This window comes from Rhyacophila brunnea, unplaced genomic scaffold, assembly GCF_057557595.1.
Source record: "Rhyacophila brunnea isolate RB1 unplaced genomic scaffold, BYU_Rbru_1.0 scaffold_9, whole genome shotgun sequence".
Taxonomy (NCBI): Eukaryota; Metazoa; Arthropoda; class Insecta; order Trichoptera; family Rhyacophilidae; genus Rhyacophila; species Rhyacophila brunnea.
In genome coordinates this window covers 9,337,706-9,359,070 of record NW_028233361.1, presented here as the reverse complement: position 1 = coordinate 9,359,070, position 21,365 = coordinate 9,337,706, and the positions used below count along the sequence as shown (strand labels likewise).

Sequence of the window (21,365 nt, the reverse complement as noted above, 5' to 3'; positions counted from 1 at the left end):
TCCAATTGTCCTGGCGTCCAGTTATCCCATTCCCAATATAGGAGGCATTTGTATTCGAATAAAGGTGCCTTTGTATTAAGTTTATGAACTCCCCATAGCTAATGAGTCAACGCATAATTTCGCGTTATAAATTAGAACATAAAACAGGCTGCGGTAATAAAAATAAGTGTATCGGCGGGTTGAGAATTTAACGGGCGACGGAAAAGTGTACCGGACACGCGTTGACTCATTAGCTCTGGTGCATTCATAAACATAATATAAATGACCTTTTATTTGAATACAAAGGCCTCCTTAATATATCGTCACTGTTCTGGCAGAAAACACTAATTCGAAAAAATGGCATATTGAGTTAGTACCAAAATGTTCCTTATTTCAAAATTTACCGTCTGGAAACCTCCTTAATAAATACACAGTCTTTATTTTAAAGTCATTCTTTTTACGATTTCTTAATAAACTCACATGATATACCATTATTTCAAACATTTTAACAACTTCAAAGTCAAATTACTCAAAACTAGTATTCTCCAGTTAGTGTGTTCTGCCAGAAAAGAGACGATATACGAGCGCGACACCGGTGTCCCGTCTGAAACGGGCCTTAAAATTTTGAGCGTGAATTTTCGACTTCGCCACATTTTCAGACAACTTTATTACGAAGGGTCAATCCTTAAAAACGGAAACCCTGATAATAATTATTAAGAGTACTAAAAATATTTTACGTTTACGGTATTTAAATAAGCTTTAATACAATATCGTAATTAATATACTTTTTTATTCAACGAATAATAATTCACAAGATTTGAGAATGTTACACAGGTTGCGAAATTAATCAGAATCCAATAAATACAGGTTAGGTTTGAATTTATTCTATCTGGCGTCATATTTTTTCAAGATATTTTCAAGTTGAATAGTCTAAGAGGCAGTTAGTGAAAAATACAAAGCTTACAATTTGTGATTTTTTTGTTGATAGTTTATATTTTAAAGTGTTTTAATTATTAGATACTCATCTAAATACATTAATACGATACATATTAATCGAGTTTTTATGTTGTGACTATATCAAAATTAGATTTGATATAAATAATATATCTTTGCTACTAAATGTCATGTTATGAATGTCTTCAATTAATAATTTGTAATGTACACTATATCTTTATAATTACAAGATAAAAAGAACTTTTTATATACGACGTTTTTAAATTTTCTGTTGAATCATATAAACTTGACAATTCTATGTATTAATAAATATAGAATACTGAAATGCCATTTTGACATTCCAAATTGATTTTCATAGTGACGCAAGTATATATTAATAATTCAGTTGCTAGGACCCCCTTAGCAACGATTTTTTTCCGAAATAACTTTCCATATAAAACAGAATTAGCTGAAATGATTTTAATTCTGTTTAAATATGGCGAAAAGTATTAAAAAAATACATTGTTGATATATTTGTATATATATTCTAAAGATTTCAAATGTCTAGCTAGTCGGGAAGTTACTTAAAATCGATTGCAAGATTGGACAAACAAGGAAAAATTTATACTGGACACACAAGAAAAAATCTGTACCAGACAAACAAGAATACGAGCTAATAAAAACGTTGTAAAATGAATAAATTTTGAATTTGAATTCAAAATTTGAATTTAGAATTTTCATCCAGCAGTTTATTGAATGTAAGTTGAAGGGTGCTGTTATTATTTTTTTTTGTTAATGCTATATCATGTAATAATTTCACCAAAATCGAATCATAAAATCAAGAATTGTATATCCGCGAGTGCCCGCAGGTGTGCGCAACCTGCGGCCCGCGATTAAGCCAACATCGCCGGCCACACATTACGCGACACGAAATCATGACACCCTGAAATAATTAAATTGTTATTAAACCTTTTTAATGTGGCAAGATGGCGGCCGAGGACAATTTAAATTGCCGATACGCCGCGAGGGAAGATTCTTGGCCGGTGGCCGAGGTTTACTTTTACCCACAATTCTGTATCAAGGTAATATTATAATTTTTCAAGACGTTGTATTATCAATACGGGTAACTTCGCCTATACTATAATGTATTTTATATTGTAACATTGGCACAATTGGTATTTTATTTTTATTTAGCGGAGCTGTTTTGTTAATGAGACATTGAGAGAATATCCCAGTGCTTTCCAACGTTTTATGTTTGGCGGAACAATTGAATTTTAAAAACGAACCAATATCATCTGAAATTAACATTATTAGTTCAATGACAACAATTACTAAATTTGACTCGTTTTTTGTGACCCGGCGTTTGCCAACATAATTTGACAGCAGAAAGATTTTTCTATTAGTCTATTAAAGATTTTAATATAGCAAAAACATTTTAAATATGCAACAAATAAATAAAAGTATATTTATAATATAGTTGTTAAAAAATCTGTGTATATTATAAAACATATTTAATATTATAAATACATATTTTTTAAAAATCTATGTTATAATTTGTAAACGACCAAGCACGTTAGGTTATACGCATAGTAAATGTTTAAACTTCGGTTATCAAATTCGAATGTGACAGAAAGAGAAAGTATAACTTTTTAATCATATTAGCATGCTTAAAAGAGATGCAACATAATATCACTTTCACTTTAAAAATCATACTTAGTATTCAATGTCATAGTTCAACTTTAAATGAAAAACAGAAACTCCAAGTAAGCATGTGTGCCCTTAAGGCACTATGTATACTCACCAAATGGCAAACATAGACTGACAACTTACCTACCTGTCAAAATGGACACCGGTCAATCATCCACGCCTTCTTGTGCCAAACAAAATAATTATTTGTGCGATATATCGAACATTTTAAATGAGGATATTAATTTTTTCTGTTACAATAGTCATGTTGATCAAGAATATGTGAACAACAAACAAGAACATTGAATTGCTCATATCTCCAAACTGTGTTTCTGTGGCATATCATTGTCTTGCAATAACCCCTTCATTTGTTCGAATAGGGACAAGTATCAAAGATTTTAAGGATTGCTCATTATTTTTAACAACGCTTACATTACTCTCACAAACGTGGTTTATTTGTTGGCCTTTTGTCGTCCCGTTTTGTATTGTTTTATTTCATATTATTTTCGCTGTGATTACGTACGGTGAAAGTTACACGCAACTTATTTATTGAATTGTTTATCGCCTGACAGCGATATCAGATAACAAGATCCTCCGAAAAGATATTCAGAAAAAATGTGTTTTTAAAATAATGTTAACATTATTTCGACTGAACCGGGAACTCATCCACTAGCTTTATACAAATAATATCGTATCGTATAAATAATTTCATTTGCCATTTCAACTCTAATATTAATTTAATATTTAATACATTTCATTTGATGTAAGACGTAATTTTTACATGTGCCTAATTGCTCGAAAATTTTGAGCGAGCGCATTTGATTATTCGTGTATATAATTTATACCAGCGATTTCAAAACTGGGAGGCGCGTCTCTCTGGGGAGCCTCAGGCCAGTGCTAAAAGAAGCGCCAACACAATGGCGAATTTAAAAAAGGATAGAATTATAATGCGATAATTCATTGAAACAAAATTTAGGTTGAATTAAAGTGAAGAATATAATACTTTGTCAAGCAAAGCAATGCAAGTAATGCTGCCATTCGTAACATTATATTATTTTTGCAAAACGGGATTTTCTGAATTAGCTGCAATTGATAAATTTTGTTCTAATAACAAGCACATACATCGCGCAAAAAATCAATTAATTTAAAAATGAATATATTATATTATATAGTACAATTTTGTTATTATACTGTCAATTACATTTTTTTAAATTTTTCTTTGTGTTAATACTTACATTTTTTACCATTTAAAAGTTATTTTATGAAATAGGGGGTATGCGCCAAGAACAGATTTTTGTATAGGGGGGCGTAGTAATGTAAAGTTTGGAAACCACTGCTGTATACTATCGTCTAAGGTAGATGAATCATAAAAGAAACTATTTCTCTAATATTATGTATAATCAGACGCACTGTTTACCTCGACTAATAATAATAACATTTAAATAATTTTATTCGTGTATGACGAAATTGCACGCAGAACTAATTTGGAAGTTTGAATAGTATTTTAAAAAGCGACCTGACCGACACGAATGCATGTCAAATATTATGTAGCTACCCTTAATGTGATAGAAATCCTAACACTACGATGGTGCAATGGATGAGGCGGCAGATAAGAGTAGCACGTTATGTGATAAAAGTCGCCAAGCTAATGAAATGACAATGAGCCTAATACGATGATTAAAAAGTAGGCGAACGCTATACGATACCAAGTACGATGAATCGAGTAATATATTATTATAAAGCTCAGCGGATGAACTTGGCAACGAAGAACTATGGACTGAGAAGACAAGTGTGGTAGGATGCTTTCATCCAATAGTGAATTGACTCCAATTTCAGTTGTATCCAATGGGTGTGAATCCTAGATAATATTGGTTGTTTTACAAATACTTAAAATAAGGTGTACTTAGTTCATTTGGTGTACCTTTTTATGATATTTCTATTTACTGAATCTCAAACTTTTTCATACCACGGCCCCCGAAATCAGGAAAAAAATCCAAGGCTCCCTCTCAAAAAATTTAGTCTTTAGTGACAACAGTACTTTATATACCATTAATTATTATTATAGGTACAGTTTTATTAAAAATAATACTTTATTTTACAATAATTTTTATTTACTTGCTTGTAAAGCAAAAATTAAAAAAAAAATACTTTTTTTTAGTATTTTTGAGAGATTTTGACTAATTTGTATCAGGTATCGTCCAGTGATCACATTTTTATGATTTTTTTTTCAAATACCTACTGAAATATTTCGCGACTCCCTGGAAGGAGCTTCAGTGGGTCTATTCTATATTTATCGACCGCTAAAGTGATGAAGTGATAAATACGACGGCTAACTAGGGTAGGTTTATATCAAAGTATTAGCACTTATTGTACCAATTACAATAAGTTGGTTGTAATTGTTGCAATAAGTGCTATATGTTTACAGCACCCCTCTTGGCTGTGATAAAATTTAGAGCGAGATAGACAGTTTTGAATGTTCAGACGGCTAGCTTATTGTAACAATTATAATACCTCAATTCAAATAATATGTAATAAATACTATCACTTTAGCGGTCGATAGTCGCCTTGTGTATAGAATAGACCCGCAGGGCCTTCCAGGGCACCGTGCCTTCCAGTTTGAAAAGTGCTGCTCTAAATTACGCTCTTTTCGTATAAATAATGTTTGTACTGTTACAACGTTATTTGTTTATTTCATGTCATATTGTCAAATTCGTGAATTTATAATTTATATAGTATTTTGTAAAATAAATACATTTTAATTAGGATTGGCAGTGCACACCAAATATATAAGTTAGTGTACTATATACTATGTATTTACAAACTTAAGTATTATAGCTATAAAAATTCTCACGCAAAAACCATAAAAATAAGTTAATCAAAGATATCTAAATTGATTATTGTGCAATAAAGAACATTGTGGGTGTTCCCGCTATGGTCGTATACAATAATAACCATAATTCTTTGAGAAAAGTGTAGCAAAATTTTAAGTTATGTGCGGATTTCTTTATTCGATGACTGTTCCAAAAAATGTGTCGCAGTTGTTGGCGTGGGCGATTCTGTACAAACAAATTTTAATAATAATACGTTTCCGATTTTTCATACTAACTGTTCGCCGAATTTTCGACGATGAGTGCATTTATATATTTTTTTATTATTATTAACTTTGTATTAACTTGGATTAATCTTGGGTTAAATTGATAAATTTTATAAAGAATCATGGTAGAAAAATGTTCCATTGTTATTATATTATTCACAATAATTGTCATATAAAACAAAAAAGAACATGTTACAATGTAAATAACAGCGATTAGGAAAAAAAAATAATATATTTTATAATATCAATATTACTTACTTAGGTACTTACTTAACCTGACACTACAGACCAGAACACCCACGATGGCCGCGTGGTTTAAGCGTCGGCTCATAGCGTCGTGGGTCTCAAGTTTGAATCCTGGGTCGGGCAAGTACACATATTGTATTTCAATTTGTGTATGAGTCAGAGTATGGACCTAGTAGGTTGAGCAAGTGGCTGACACCCATTTCTCGTAAAAACAAAATCTGTTAATACAAACCCTTACCCTGTGGAGACCCATCTGATCTTATTAGGATCGGACATGGTCAAAGAAGACAGACCTTTCAGGTCCATGACTGACTGCACAACCGTTCTCGAGGAATCAATATCAGGAGCTCTCTCTCTCTTCAATAGGTCACACTCTTAACGTTATACCCCCAAGGGTTGAGTGCATGGCCCCCACATCCTGAAGCGGATCCCTACTTCTACTACATACCTATTGCTAAGGTTAAAGGCACTGTTATGCTCTACAATTGCGTTTTCCAATTGATATTCGAGGTTGAATTAAAGATATTGAGTGTACTTTTAGCGATTTTTTGTATTTTTAAATACAAACACATAATTTATGGAGTTGTTTGTTGAGTATCGATACTTAATAATAAATAATTGCGTCGTATAATCATATGTCTTAAAATTTTAATATCCTTGGAGTGAAATAGCGCCGCAGTCGACTTTTTTTACTAATAAGTAGAGCAAATATTTTGTAATACGTGTTTACCTTACTTATCTGGTCAATCCGTCATGCCAGTTCTATTCAGAGTTTATTCTTCGTGTGGTGCCATCTTAGTATACCACCCTATCCTGGGTCATTTGTATTAGATTCCCAACGCCTTAGAAATTGAGCTACTTATGGGGTTGAGTAGCCAAGATGATATCATTCTACCTATATTCTGCATTTTGAGTAAATTATACTTCTCATTGCGCGGAAAATATAAATATATTACAATTTGGTAAATAAACAACACACATTATATCATTATGTAATAAACTATTTTTTTTATTCAATGGATAAGACAGAAGATTTGAGAATATAACATATATTGAATATACATAATTTGAAAACATCTTATGCATATACACACATTAGAAAAAATAATTTAGACACCCGACGGGACTGGAACCTATACCTGCTGGATAAGCATTTCATGTAACAACTACTAATTTAATAAGATGCCTGTAGCTTAATTAGAAAAGCATACTGTAGCAAACCTAGCAGATACTGGTTCAAGCCCCGCCGGATGTCGTATTTTTTTTTCTTTCTACAAAATGTTTTTTCTAGTGTGTATATACATGGGATTTTTTCAAATTATGTATATACAATATTATATTTTGGTTGAAGACTTTGTAGAATAGTTTAAAATTTATAGCGCAGTGTTCACAGTGACAGAATTGTGTAAATCCTATTGCTCGAGTTGGTCCATATAACACAATTAAACCGAACCACATACCTTAAAAGGTTACACTACCGTAAAGCCCACGAAATTTATTATTATATTTTAAAAGAGCATAATAAAGACCATTTTCTTTATACATACCTAAATTCCGGGTATGCTAAACAGAGGAGCTACCTGTTGACATGTTTTATTCCGAGTTTTTTAAAAATAATATTTGACCATATGGCATGTATAATGTAAAATTAATTAGTGTACAATTTTGGAGACTTCAATGAATTAAATTTGAATGAATTGTCATGCCAAATACGTATTGGTATTTAAATAAATAAAATAGAATATATTATTATAGTATTAAGGTGGTCCTCACAGTCCATTGCATAAAGCACTGACTTCTCCGGGCTCGATTCCTGGTGAGGTCGAAATATATTTATGTATTTTTTAAATATGTGATTGTTTCAATTCTACTACTGAAATACTATGTTTCACTACACTACTGTCATTAGGTCACATGGACTACCGTAGTGTTAAAAAAAGTATTCCAACAAATTACCCATTCTGGCGAATTGACACCCTTTTAAACAGGTTTAAAGTACCGCTTTTTTACGTCGAATCTAGGCTTGGTCTACTCAATTCTCCTCTTTCATTCTACTGGATAAAGTCTTGCATGTACCCAGATCAGATACTGCATCTTTTCATACTCCAAAGATCTAGCGGACTAGGTAGTGATCTTCCCAAATGTTTAGAATTTTATTCATATTTTTGTCCTGCTTGCCTATCTATGTATGTACCATCACACATTCTTCAATTTATTCACTATAGTAGAATTAGCAATTTATGTCTTTCAAAGATAGCAAAATGCATTGAAAAATAGCATTAAATTACATTTAAACTCTTTGTAAGTATAGTTACATTTTTTTGGTATGACATTTTTTGAAACAGAATGCTATATTTGACACAAGCTTCATAAAAAAATACTGTTATCAGACGTATTTCTGCAAACAGAATCCAACCCACACGATTTTTACTGGATAAACAACCACCGGACAAACAAGAATTCGAGCTAAGAAAAACGCTGTAAAATACTTGTATATTTATGTTAGATAACTTGTAAACGTTCTATATTTGGTTTCTTTATTCTGGTTGAGCCCATCTGAATTTTAAGTGTCGAAAATTTTATTCGTCAGTTCGGATCGTGGGCCGGGGTGATTATGGATCTCCGTTAAGTCGAGGTGATAACATAACTTACTGTCAAATGAGAGCGTCCGTCAGGTGAGGTTGTTCAACTTACGAGTCATTCTAGAGATGGCAGGTAGAGCAGAAAAAATGCCTATTACGAGATCCCTCACAGAAATAGATTATTGAAGTGAATTAAATGGCGCCGTATGGCATATACAAATTATTGAAGATGGAAAAAATGTAGGACTAACGTGTGTTTACAAATAATATATGTTATTATACTTATTATTGTCGTCAAAAACAAAAATAATGACGCTTCCTAATAGGTACAATAGTATGAAAAAATGTTTTTCTTCTAAAACCTAATCAATTTATTAAGTCCTCTGTTTGCCTTAAAATCAAATTTTACTCTTTGGGGCACGTTTTACTCTAATTATGCCATTGAAAAACTAGCGCCAGTTATTAGGGTGATGAAAATTAGAATAATGCAATGACATTTAACCAATAAGCTAATTCTAGAGTACCAAAAGGTTTATGCCTCAAATGATGGTATTTATTAACACAACTTTGAAAATGTTCATACATACCTATGAGTTATTTAGAGAAGGATTAATTAATTGTACACTATGAATGTGCTATAACATAATATTATCACGGTCGAGTTTCATGATTAACAATATAAAATAAGCAGCCAAAATCTAATTTAATCGTTTCATAAAAAAGTTAAGTGTGTTACTAATTTTCATCGAATTTAACCAATTCCTTGATTTAGTTTGCAATCACAAGGGGTTTGAAAAATGTCAAAAATATAGGTACTATTTAAGGTTGATCTATGTTAGTGTTGTATTAATTAAGAAATATGTAAATGAAAACATTAAAAAGATTTTTTTTATTTTAAGTCAAAGATAAACTTACAATTTATTATTGAAAAAAAATGTGAATTTGTTAAAGGATCCCATCTTATTATAAGGTCGATACATATTATTTTATGATCATATTTTTTAAGTTTTCTATATTTTATTTAAAAGATTTTTGACTAATTCACATATAAATGTGTATGGCATGAAGTGCTTTTTATTTAAGTATATCAAATCTTATTTTGGTATGGTCCCAATATTGAAGCTCGAGTGTACTTCCATGTATTTTACTTTATATTTTTTATATTCATTCTTTATACTGGTTTTATAACACTGCATGTTTTTCTTTATTTTTTAAATGCCATATTGTAAACGCCTTAAACTTATAATATGTAAAGTTTAATATTTGTAAATAAATAAATTTGAACTTAATTGAATAAAATAAAAAAAATTGGTGTGTGTACTTATGTACGCGCGTTCGAAGTTATAGTTCTTTGGCGTACCAAAACAAAAACAAAACTTGTGATAAACTAGATTCTTTGACTAGCTCTTAATTATCTTGTTAAATTACGCACTCAAGAAAAAGGACCGGTAATTGGAACGCCGTTGGCTTATTTCTATACACTTTAACTTATATTACTAAATTTTATAATTATTTACCGTTGTTTTTATTTTTAAAGTAACAACTGCCACTATGACGTTTAATAGTTTGTTTACGTAAGGAATTGCAAATGGCCGACAATAATAAATTCGCTGCCTAGGCAACGGAAAATTTCTAAACTATAATACTATACTGTATAATCGTGACGATTGCAGTATCATACTGTGGCGTAAAGGTAGTGCGTTTGGCTGATAACCTAACAATCGGTGGTTCGAATCCAATCGAATGCGTTTTTTTCGTGTAAAAAAATAAATTATATGTCACCGCCAAAAATACCCTCTGATCTGATTTCCCAAACGCGCCGAAAGAAGTATAACGTCAAAAATTGTACCATGAAATCTCGTATATTATTTTTCTTAAGTTGTGAATAAAATAAAAATCATATTTAAAAAAATATATTGAAAATTAAGTTTCTTGGAACCCTATTATATAGTACATATTATAACGATATACACTTTTTGCAGTGACTTGTATTAGAAAGAAGATTTCATGATGACCGACTCGCCTCCGTTTAAACGATGTTCGTTTCGTTCTAAATTATATTTTCTAGAATCATTAGAGCATTTTTTGCCTCTGAAAATTCACTATGTTTATGGTCATAATTGGATTAGCATGTGCAACAGTCAAATTAATATGAAACTGTATGATTGATTTAAGAGAGAATTAGAGAGGAATGATCATATGCAATTAATTATTTAATAAAATAGTATTTTAAAATTGATACTCGAATACCAATTTGAATATAATTATTATACTGGAAGTCATTTCTATTGTGGCTTAATTTTCTTTCTTACGAACCATAATGATAATGCAATTTTTTTAATAGGTACCTCTATAAACTTAATATATTAGAAATTACGGTACTGCTCGGTTATGAGGAATACAGCGGAAAACACATTTTGAAAATACCAGATTTACTGGATTATTTGTTAGTTTGGGTTAGTTTAGGTTAGGTTAGGTTGGGTTAGGTTAGGCTAGGTTAGGTTTGGTAAGGTTAACCTAACAAATAATCCAGTATATAGGGTATTTGTATTCCTCATAACCGAACAGTACCGAAATTACGTATATTGTTGGTAGTTGGTATAGTATTGTATATTGTCGTCATCATATTATCATGAAGGCGATTTGACATTTCGGCTGATATATTCATGTAAGTACTTACCAAAAGATAGTGAACACATGTCAATAATATACCGTTATATAACTATAATTTTCTTATTTGGTTTTTACTTTGGGTCAATCAAATATATGTATTTTAATTGAAGTTTTAATTTATTTAAGTATATTAGGTGGTATAGGGACTGTTCAAATCTAACATACGCAGTGAACATTAAATTTAGTCAGTCTTATTTATTTGTTTTCATTGAACTTATAATACAAATTGCAGTTGGTGCTGGTGAGTTTTTAAAATTATTATGTTATATTAAAAATATATAATACACACGTGAGTCGGCCCATTTACAAAAATCATTTTGTCCAGTTTTCACCAAAAAATTAACTGAATATTCAATTTTATTTCTTATTCAAAGGGGCACACACATATTTTATAAATAATTCCAAAAAACTTACAAAAAACTTACTTTGCTCATTACGGGAAGGTATATTATGTTCTGCAAAAGTTTAAAGTATTTGATTGAAAAAGCTCTGTAGTTAAAATGAATTTTGGAAATGGGCGACTCCTATTATTTTATATTCTTTAATTGAAAAGTGCGTTAACCAAGACATAATAGAAATAATTACAAGATAAAAGGAACTTTTTATATACCACGTTTTTAAATTTTCTGTTGCATCATATAAACTTGACAATTCTATGTATTAATAAATATTTTTTTTGTACTTGATAGAAATACTGAATAAAAAAAGAATACTGAATTCATTTTCATTTAATTCTGATTTATATGGAAAGTTATTTCAGAAAAATCCGTTAAAAGTAAAAGACTATTATTGGTTGCTAAGAGGGTGGTCCTAGCAACTAAATTATTAATATATACGTGCGTTACTATGGAAATCAAAATGAAATGACATTTCAGTATTCTATTTTATTTGTTTGTTTGTTTGCTTGTTTTTTATTTACTTCATATCAAGTACAATTTTGAGCATATTGAGCATAATACTCGTAATTCAACAGAAAATTAAAAACACGTTGTATATAAAAAGTTCTTTTTATCTTGTAATTATTTCCTTTCTCCTATTTTTTGACGGATCAACACAGTCTACCTGCACTTTTATGATTTGGTCTAGGCAGGGTTTAATTGAATTTTAAAAACTAACCAATACAATCTGTATTCTCAGTTCAATGAAACTATTAAAAAAGTATGACTGGCAAAGTGCAGTGTGCTCTATTAATTTAGAATCTCCATAACCTACCCCTTTGCCACTGATATGCATAATTATTATATTTACAGCCATACCTAATTAATTTTTTTATTTATATGTAATAACATTTATTTTATATTAATTGCATTTTTGTTGAATGAATTGAAATATCTCCCTAAATATAGGCACACTTGGCAAAGAGGTAGGTACAATCAGATTACAAAAGAAAATCCGAATTAGTGATAGTTCTATTTTACTCTCTATGTAACGTAGTAACTATCATTTAATATTCATTTTGAACTAATATACTAGTCGCTATAATATTTTATCGGTTCAACTACTTACAAGTAAAAGAAACGTTAATCATCGTAATTTTCGCGCACAAACTGAGCAAATGGGCCTCCATAGAGTTGAAGATATATGATTATATTTTTTTTTGCCGAAAACGGTTGCCAGCTATTTGCCCAAAGAGACTGATATTAAAAAATGCACATTCTCACCTATTTTTTGGAAAATGAGAGACGAGTATTTTTCAAAAAAAAAACACAACGGGGAATTAAAGTGGTTACATGTAAGTTGTACGTATGCAGTTCATCGTGGGACACTTATTCGTGCTCCGCAGTACGTGAAACATGAGTTCGTATAACATTTTATCAAATGACGAGTTCTTCGTTGAACATTTCACCGTGGAATACATTTGTACGTATCTTACAAAATCCGGCGATAGTTTGCAAATAGTACTGTTTCAATTAGATTAACCCTAACCTAACCTATTCAAGACATCTCTAAAAATTTGCCACATGTTGTAGCATACATACAAATATACTCCACGGTGAAATGTTCAAAGAAGAACTCGTCATAATTTGATCAAATATTACACGAACTCATGTTTCACGTACTGCAGTGTCCTGCGGTGAACTGTTTACGTACATACGTACATATTTCCGTATACGAATTAAAATAGGGCGAAATAAGATTATGAATATAGTACTAGGTACTTACTTATTTTTACATTATCTATGCATCTATATATGGAGTGAAAGAAAATACAGATAAATTTATTGTGAATTAAAAAAAAAAAATAACAGACAATTAACCGAGTAATCAACGTGGTGATTGTCGACAATAATCCTTATTTCACACTATACGGTTTTTAATCATAAAATCAAACGGTGAAAATCCGAATCGGCAACAAGTTTACGCTCTTTTCACACTATACGGTTTCTGCACCGTTTTTTCCCATCACAAGCTCAGTTTGTGGTTGAGTGTTGTGCTGACGGTACGATTTACAATCGTCTAATGTGAAAGCGTGCATTAGGTCACGTACACCACTGAATCATCGGCGGCAGTCAGTGGTCATAGACGGCTGCTATACGGCGCCGTTTCGGTTTTTAACCGTCGCCGTGTAATGTCTCTTCTTCGCGCCAATTGAATGTCGCCGTTCAATTTTTGACGCACCGTCAAAACCGTATAATCTGAAAGGTGCGTAACGCTCTTTTCACACTATACAGTTTATGCATAGTTTTTTTTCCATCTCAAGCTCAGTTTGTAGTGTCGTACGATTTAAAGCCGTCTAATGTGAAAGCATGCATTAGGTCACGTACACCACTGAGTTGTCAGTGGTCGTTCGGGCGCCATCAATACAGTGGTATGGACGGCTGCTGTACGGTAGGTACTGTTTCGGTTTTCAACCGTCGCTGTTTAAGGTGAAAAGGGCCTAAGTGTACAGAGTTTAAGGCTATACTTCACTTGCGGCATGGTCTAAAAATATCGTGGCTAGGCTATGCGCAGATTGTGCAAATGACGCGTGCCGAACGAAATATAATTTGTTATACAAATCCAACATGCGTCCATTTAATGGTATGTTTATTGTTATATTATAATTTTAACTTTTTTAAGTACACACGTAAAGTTTTTTTAATCATCTTTACACGATTTAAGAATATTTTCATCCGACGCCATGACAAAAAAATCGACGTGCGGACACCTCGACTGTCAGTCTCAGATTGACGACGAGTAAGAAATTTCGTCGCACCTACTGTTGAAAATTATTAGCCGTTTCAGTGAAGTACGCTCTTAAGTAGTTTAAAGCGCATACTTAAAGCGATGTATCATCCATATAATATTGTTAACGTCCGCAGTGTAAGAATGGCAGAACGCGTACATCCACAGTATCGTTCCGGAAGCTTGGATCCCCGGCCTGTGCCAAATACCCATTCTTTGAAAATACTTTTTAGATCCAGAGCCCATTAAAATCTACTGGAAACCCAACAAAATTAATAAAGGTGACGGGTTACGTTTGAATTTTAATAGCTTCTGGTTTCTTTAGAAAGATTCATCGTCCAGCTTAGCGCCTGTGATATTAATTGAGACATTTTTCATCTAATCACCATTCATTGTCCGCTAGCCCTAACATTTACGACCCATACGATTATGTAGGTATATATAATTAACTGGATTTTCAAAAAAATATATGGTTGCGTTCTTGGTAACTCATTTATAATTATTTCTTGTTAAATTGCATTCCGATAAAAAACGTCAAATTATTCCGGTAAGTTGTCGTACATGAAAGATTCTCGATTCATGGATACTTGAGTAATATTGCCCATATAACCCATATTTACCACAAAACGGTAAGCGAGTAGATGATCCTTATTTTTTGTCCAAGTGATTACACCGCTAAGCGAATCAATTACTGAGTTTTTCGTCCCTATTTTCGCGCCCAAAAATCGCCGATCCGCTTCGAAAAAAAAATTTTCATATTTATAATATTATGTACTTAACCGGTTTTGATGCATTAAAACAACTCACGGAATGTGATTGATAGCCAAATGTGTCGTCCATTTTTGGCAAAAGGGTGAATATACCATTCTTGTTTAAACTGAAATATTGTGTATAATCTATACTTTTTCTTTAGGTGTCATTTTCCACAGAAGTTGGCGTCCAAATTGTAGTTCATCTCCATAACCATAACCAGTAAACATTGAGTATGCCATAGTCAATGACATTATTAATAGACGACGCACTCAATACAGTAGCTTGCAAGTAAATTCGCGCATTCGCATGTATAGGTAGACATCACGCAATTTCCATTATGCGATATCACGCATAGGGAATTTATAGCAATATGGCATTTATTGTAATGGCGTTAGAGCATTGTTTCTAATGTCAATGTTCATTTGAGCGAACCCGTTCGAACCGAACCATTCGGCAGACCCAACAAAACGCATCAGGAATTTACAGCAATATCACCTTTATTGTAATGGAGTAATATAACCTTTGTTTATTGAAGAGACTGAATTTATAAATGATGAACTGATAAATAATTTTCCACAAGCTGTGTACTCTCTAACAAAAAGATTTAGGCAATAGCCGGAAGGCGCTGTTGTCGACTAACTGGGAGGAGCTTGTGAGTTCACAGTTTTAACACGTAGCCAATAAGACGTTGTTCGAGTATAGCTCAAAAATTATGTCAAGTGGCCATTGATATACTACTGGATGAATCATATGCTTCTTAAAATGACGCCCGATTTTCAGCGACTCGGCCTTTGTTAAAATTTACTGAGTAAGCCCAATCTAGCTTGCATCTTACTCTAACTAATAGTCAGCGCATGACGACTTGCTCTGTCTGTTTTGCGTTGCAGCCACCTTTAGGTTCACTATTCCAAGAACGCAAATTTAGTTTTACAGCCAGGGCAATACGGGTGAAATTCGGGAATCCATGTTAACGGTCTTAACGCATTATACCTACAAGGAAATATTATAAGACGATATTCGTAATATTTTTTGTGGTACATTTTTAAAATGACACTTGTATGGGAACTGCTCATCTAGTAGTATATCAATGCAAGTGGCACAGCCCAATAAACCAAGACGACACCGTAAAATAGCGTCTTTTCATTCTATAATAATCCGTATTCGCAAAATATTTACTAACCATCTTGGCAATGAGTTATCACCACTCCGATATCATCATCTACAAAAGTACCGGGGATGAAAGGTATCAATCAGGGAATACAGAATTAATGAGAACTGAAGTACCTCATGGGTGTGGAGTAACAGGCAACCGAGTGTGAAAGAATATGGGATAAAATTAAACACGTCTCAATAATAGGTCATTCTAAACTTGTCGTGTGGCGCACCCAGGATTTAATATTGGGGGGGGGGGCCAAAGAGGAGAATGTAAATTAGTCCCATAGGCTCTTTTTCTTCTTCACAGCCTAATTTCTCGGTGTCTATTGCACTCGGTGTACCTACACCATGGTCCCCACATCCTGAAACGGGCCCTCAGGCTAGGATATTTGGCGGCCCCCCTGCCTACCGCTAAGATTAAAGGCAGTGTGAAACACTACATTAACGTTTTTCAAATTGTGTTTTAGTTCAAATTAAGGGTACTTATACAGTGAATTATTGGCGATTTTCAATACATCCACTTTAATAATGGAGCTGTCGAGTATCGACACATAATAATGAAAAAATATATTGCACAATAATATAAGTGATTGAAAATGTTCATGGCCATGAAGTATAATAGCACCGCAGGCGACTTTTTTTACTATTAAAGCTAATTTATGATATATGTTTATCTCACTTATCTCGTCAACCCGACACGCCGGGCCCCTCACTGCCCGGGCCCCAGGCTAGAGCCCTGTCAGCCCTCCCCAGCCATGACCTACACCACTTCGGAATTCGGGTGGACGCCGAGAATTTTTTGATAGTTCCATTAGGGATTGGGTTTCTAAAAAAACCTGACATTAGTGTTTCGAAATTTTTGTGTTAGAAATTAAAATCTAAGAAATTGTTCTAAAAAGGGTGCTGGAGAATTACAAATCATTTTTTTGCCAGTGTTTTTATTTGTCTAAGCCCAAAGGTTTATTGGCTTTCAATTTCAATGTTTAAAATCATTCTGATAATTTTCATATTTGGGAGGTGTCAGGGGCCCTTGCCTCCCCCCTGCGCCACTGTAACCACCTCACTTCAGTGTGAAAAAGCAAACATTCGTACTTAGCTTCCATAGAAATGCAAAGTTTTTTTTAAAAATGCCTGTTTTTAAAGGTCTGGATTTGATGAAATTTACCATATTGGTCTAGTACAGGTTTTAGCACTGCGGTAATGTTTTCGAAACTATAGATTCCCTGTGTAAATAAAACAGTGCGTAGATATTATAATAATAGGGTTTCTTGTCTTTGCGAGGGTAACAAATCCTTTAAATGAGAGTAACATTGACGGAGCACCATCCATACAAATTCCTCCATGATATTTTAGATTGTTCTAAATATGAAGAAATAGAATCAAAAACATCTTGTCATGTCGTACGCTCGGTGAGTTCTTTGCAGCATAGATATTGATCCACTATTTTGTTATCATTTATGAAACGAAAACCTGAGGCCAACGGTAGACGCGTGCGATCGATTCGGCAACATCGAAATCAATTAGATCTTTTATCGGCTTTCATAATTTCACGAAGGACTTTTTGGTTTTCGCTATTTCGCGGATTTTTCTGCTTTTATCATTATTTTCGGGGTGCACTTGCAACAAGCCAGCGGTGCACCGGTTAAAAACCACTGGTCTAGAGCCACAATATTTATGCTGAATTCCACCGATAAAATGTTTTTTTTTTTAATTTACACCACCACCGACTGTGGTGGGCATGGCCCCCACATCATGAATTTTTGGCGGGCCCCCTTACCTATCACCAGGGTTAAGGGGAATGTGATGTTCTACAGTAGTGTTCCCAAATAATGGTATTCCGTGGATTTATCTATATTGTTAAATAATTCCCTTAAACTCTTGATTTGTCGGACCATCATATTATCGATCGTTATCATACTATGAACCACTGGTCGCGACCCCCTCTTGTGGTAGCCAAGTAGCATTCGACCCTTCGATATTGGATAAATAACCATTTTTATTTTTCTAGAAACGCTAAAAATAATTGTAATATAAAATGATACACGTGAATTATTATCATGTAGTTACGTATATCATATTTTCATCATACTTGATATTTTGTTATGTTAATTTTGATGAAGTAGTATAGCGCCACATGCGATTTTTTTATAATATAACAAATTTCTGGTGTGTGTTTATCTCACAATTAGACGAGCCGTCACGCCGGGCCTTCTTAAGCCCGGACCCCCAGGGTGTAGCCCTGTCAGCCCATGGTGGTGGGTGTAGTCGTACTTTTCGCCGAATTTTTATCGTAGATTTTGGGTTTTTTAATAGTGAAGCTCGAAAATATTAATTGAAAATGGAAAAAAAGTATTATTGCATTTAACTTATAGGTACACAAACCTACCCAACAGAACACAGCCTAATTTCTCGTTTATCGGACTTTTGTCTATTGCACTCGGTGTACACCACTCCGGAATTCGGGTGGACACCGAGAATTTTTTATTTCCCGACATTAGTGTTTCGAAATTTTTGTGTCAGAAATTAAAATCTAAGAAATTTTTCTAGAGGGTGCTGGAGAATTTCAAATCATTTTTTGCCAGTGTTTTTACTTGTCTAATATATTGGCTTTCAATTTAAATGTTTTGGGAGGGGGGCAAGGCCCCTTGCCCCCCCCCCTGGGTGCGCCACTGGACACTATTGTTTAATAGCGGAATTGTTTAGGATCCATTTTGTAGTTAATGCGGCGGGAGGGGAAAAGGTTAACAGTATATAGCAGCAGAACTATCCTTAATAGTTAACACGGCAAAAAGAAACGTGTTACCGTTATGTTCATTTCTCTAAATACATGAACAAGGCGATTATCTACAATAAATGGTAACACAGTGATAATTTGTAAAACGGTGTCGTGTAAAATACGTCTTATTGCGGAGCTCGGTCAAGCTCGTGTATGCTCGTGTAGCGTATCTCTAGTCTATGGCTTTCCTCTCCGAAGCCAATTTTTGTGTACAAACGTCAAACTATAATCGAACATAACCTACAATATTTGATAGCTCGGGGTACAGACCTACAAACTTATCTGGAGAATGGCCAAAAATCGAACTACGAACTTGAAAAACGTCATCTGAATGACAGATTTTGCTAGTTACGAGTCGTGATTGGGTAATTTTCGACACTGGCTCCCCCATCTCATTCTTCAGATAAATTTGTAGGTCTGTAGCTATAAGTTGAGGCGGTTATACGTTGTTCTGTACTAGCAATAGATAATGCATTTTGCATTATGTTTTTGAAACTGTATTTTTCTGTATAAAATTGTACTTAAGTATGTTTTGATTTTTTTTTTGTTATTATTATTGTTATTATATATATATATATATTTTTTCTATATTCTCTTCTCTCTTGTGAGGGTAATGTTTGAATTATAATGTAAATATCATGTTGTGTACGTCTTGAATTTAGATTTGTTATGTCCACAATGTTTTGTATTCTTAAATAAATAAATAAATAACTCAAGTCTCTCGAATTCACCTACATCACATATTCACACAAAGTATCGCGGCCACATCGCGCATGTCCGAATTGCACTGAAGTTTCGATATGAAGTAAAGTCTATGTTTACGCGTAATAAGGGGGTACGTACACAGAATCAATTACGCCACTATCGTGAGAGGTCCATCATAGCCACTTCACCCCTGGGCCACAAAAATTGAAATTAACACGCAATTTTTGGACGGAACGGCCTATCCGCATGCATTATGCATCGTGAAATTTGATTTTCGCAATAAGCATCTGCCGAGTAATTGATTTAAATTATAACCCATAGCCGATGAATGCGTGAAGATTAATAGAAAAATAATTGTTATTTAATATCAGGTAAATTATTTATACCTGTATTAAAATTTCGTATCGGAGATGACGACATAGTTTACATTCAGCTTAGGGCAAAAGTATCGTAATATAAACATTGTCTAATATCTAAGACAGTGATTCTTAACATTTTTATAGGAACCCTTAAAACAGGTTGTAAAATTGCGGGGAACCTTTGAACATTTTCAGACTCAATTATCTCAGAGCAAGGTTTTTTTTTTATTTATCTTTATATTGAACGAAAGTATATACATAAATAGTACCAACGTAAATATAGTATAATATTTTAATGTATGTCTAAATTCCTTTCCGAATAATATGTAAAGTGATTGTTTGTTAATAATTACTCTCAAATACTACTAATATCAAGGCCTGAACAAAAACGATGCATAAGTGCGAGTGAGAAAGTATTCGGCACCCTTATAATCTCTGCGACACGCGCTTGAGTACGATAAAAGGTTTACAGATGTGGGAGATGGTTTGCTACGGTGTAGCCGCCAAATCTTACCTTATTGTTTAACTAAGCGTCGATAACCGTTGCTATTTTTTTTATGTTAAAAGTCAGTGGTAAATATTTTTAGTTAATTAAGTAGAAAATATGGTTCTGTGTGTTGTATTAAAATGTGGTAGCCGTACTGATAAGCAAGAAGATGGTATTACGTTTCATAGGTAAATTGATACATGTTCGTGATAATTTATTTGTATATTATTATATATTTAAATATCAAGTGACCGTGTTTCTTTAAAATAACTTAAATTATGGATATTTTTAACTAATGGTTGCATTTTGACCACTTAAAAATACTATCTAATGTAAAAAAATAGAAAAATATATTTTAATTCTGAACGTCTAGTGCGAGCACTTTGGGCGAGCACTAGCAAAATGGTCTATGGTCTCGAATATTTGAATACGAATGCGTTCGCTCGCCCACAAGCCAAACGCACGGCACGCAGCTTCATTTAGCAATGCAATGGGTCTAGATGTATCTATAGTCTAAGACTAATATTCAATAGTGTGTCATTTTTTAATGATTTGTCTAAAAATATCCTGAGAAGTCTTCTCAGAACTTAAAAAAAGACGAAAATGTTTTATAAATTCAATGAATATTGGTGATGTATTTCCAAGATATCGACAACCTCATGGAATTACATTAACTTAACAATTTCAACTATGAGAGTAAAAACAACAAGAGAGAAAAAAATCGTATTAAAAAAATTGTACTAAAAACCGTTAACAAAAATCACATAACGGA

General features: G+C 33.0%; 1 protein-coding gene across 1 annotated transcript in view; it reads left to right on the top strand.

Annotated features, from left to right (window-relative positions):
- The first annotated feature begins 1,898 nt into the window (after positions 1–1,898).
- The window catches only part of LOC147063232 (uncharacterized), an 88,627-nt gene continuing 69,160 nt past the window's right edge, over positions 1,899–21,365 (top strand). Inside the window, exon 1 of the mRNA XM_085960016.1 lies at positions 1,899–1,994. Within this exon, the coding sequence (XP_085816142.1) occupies positions 1,899–1,994 (96 nt within the window). The remainder of the gene's footprint in view (positions 1,995–21,365) is intronic.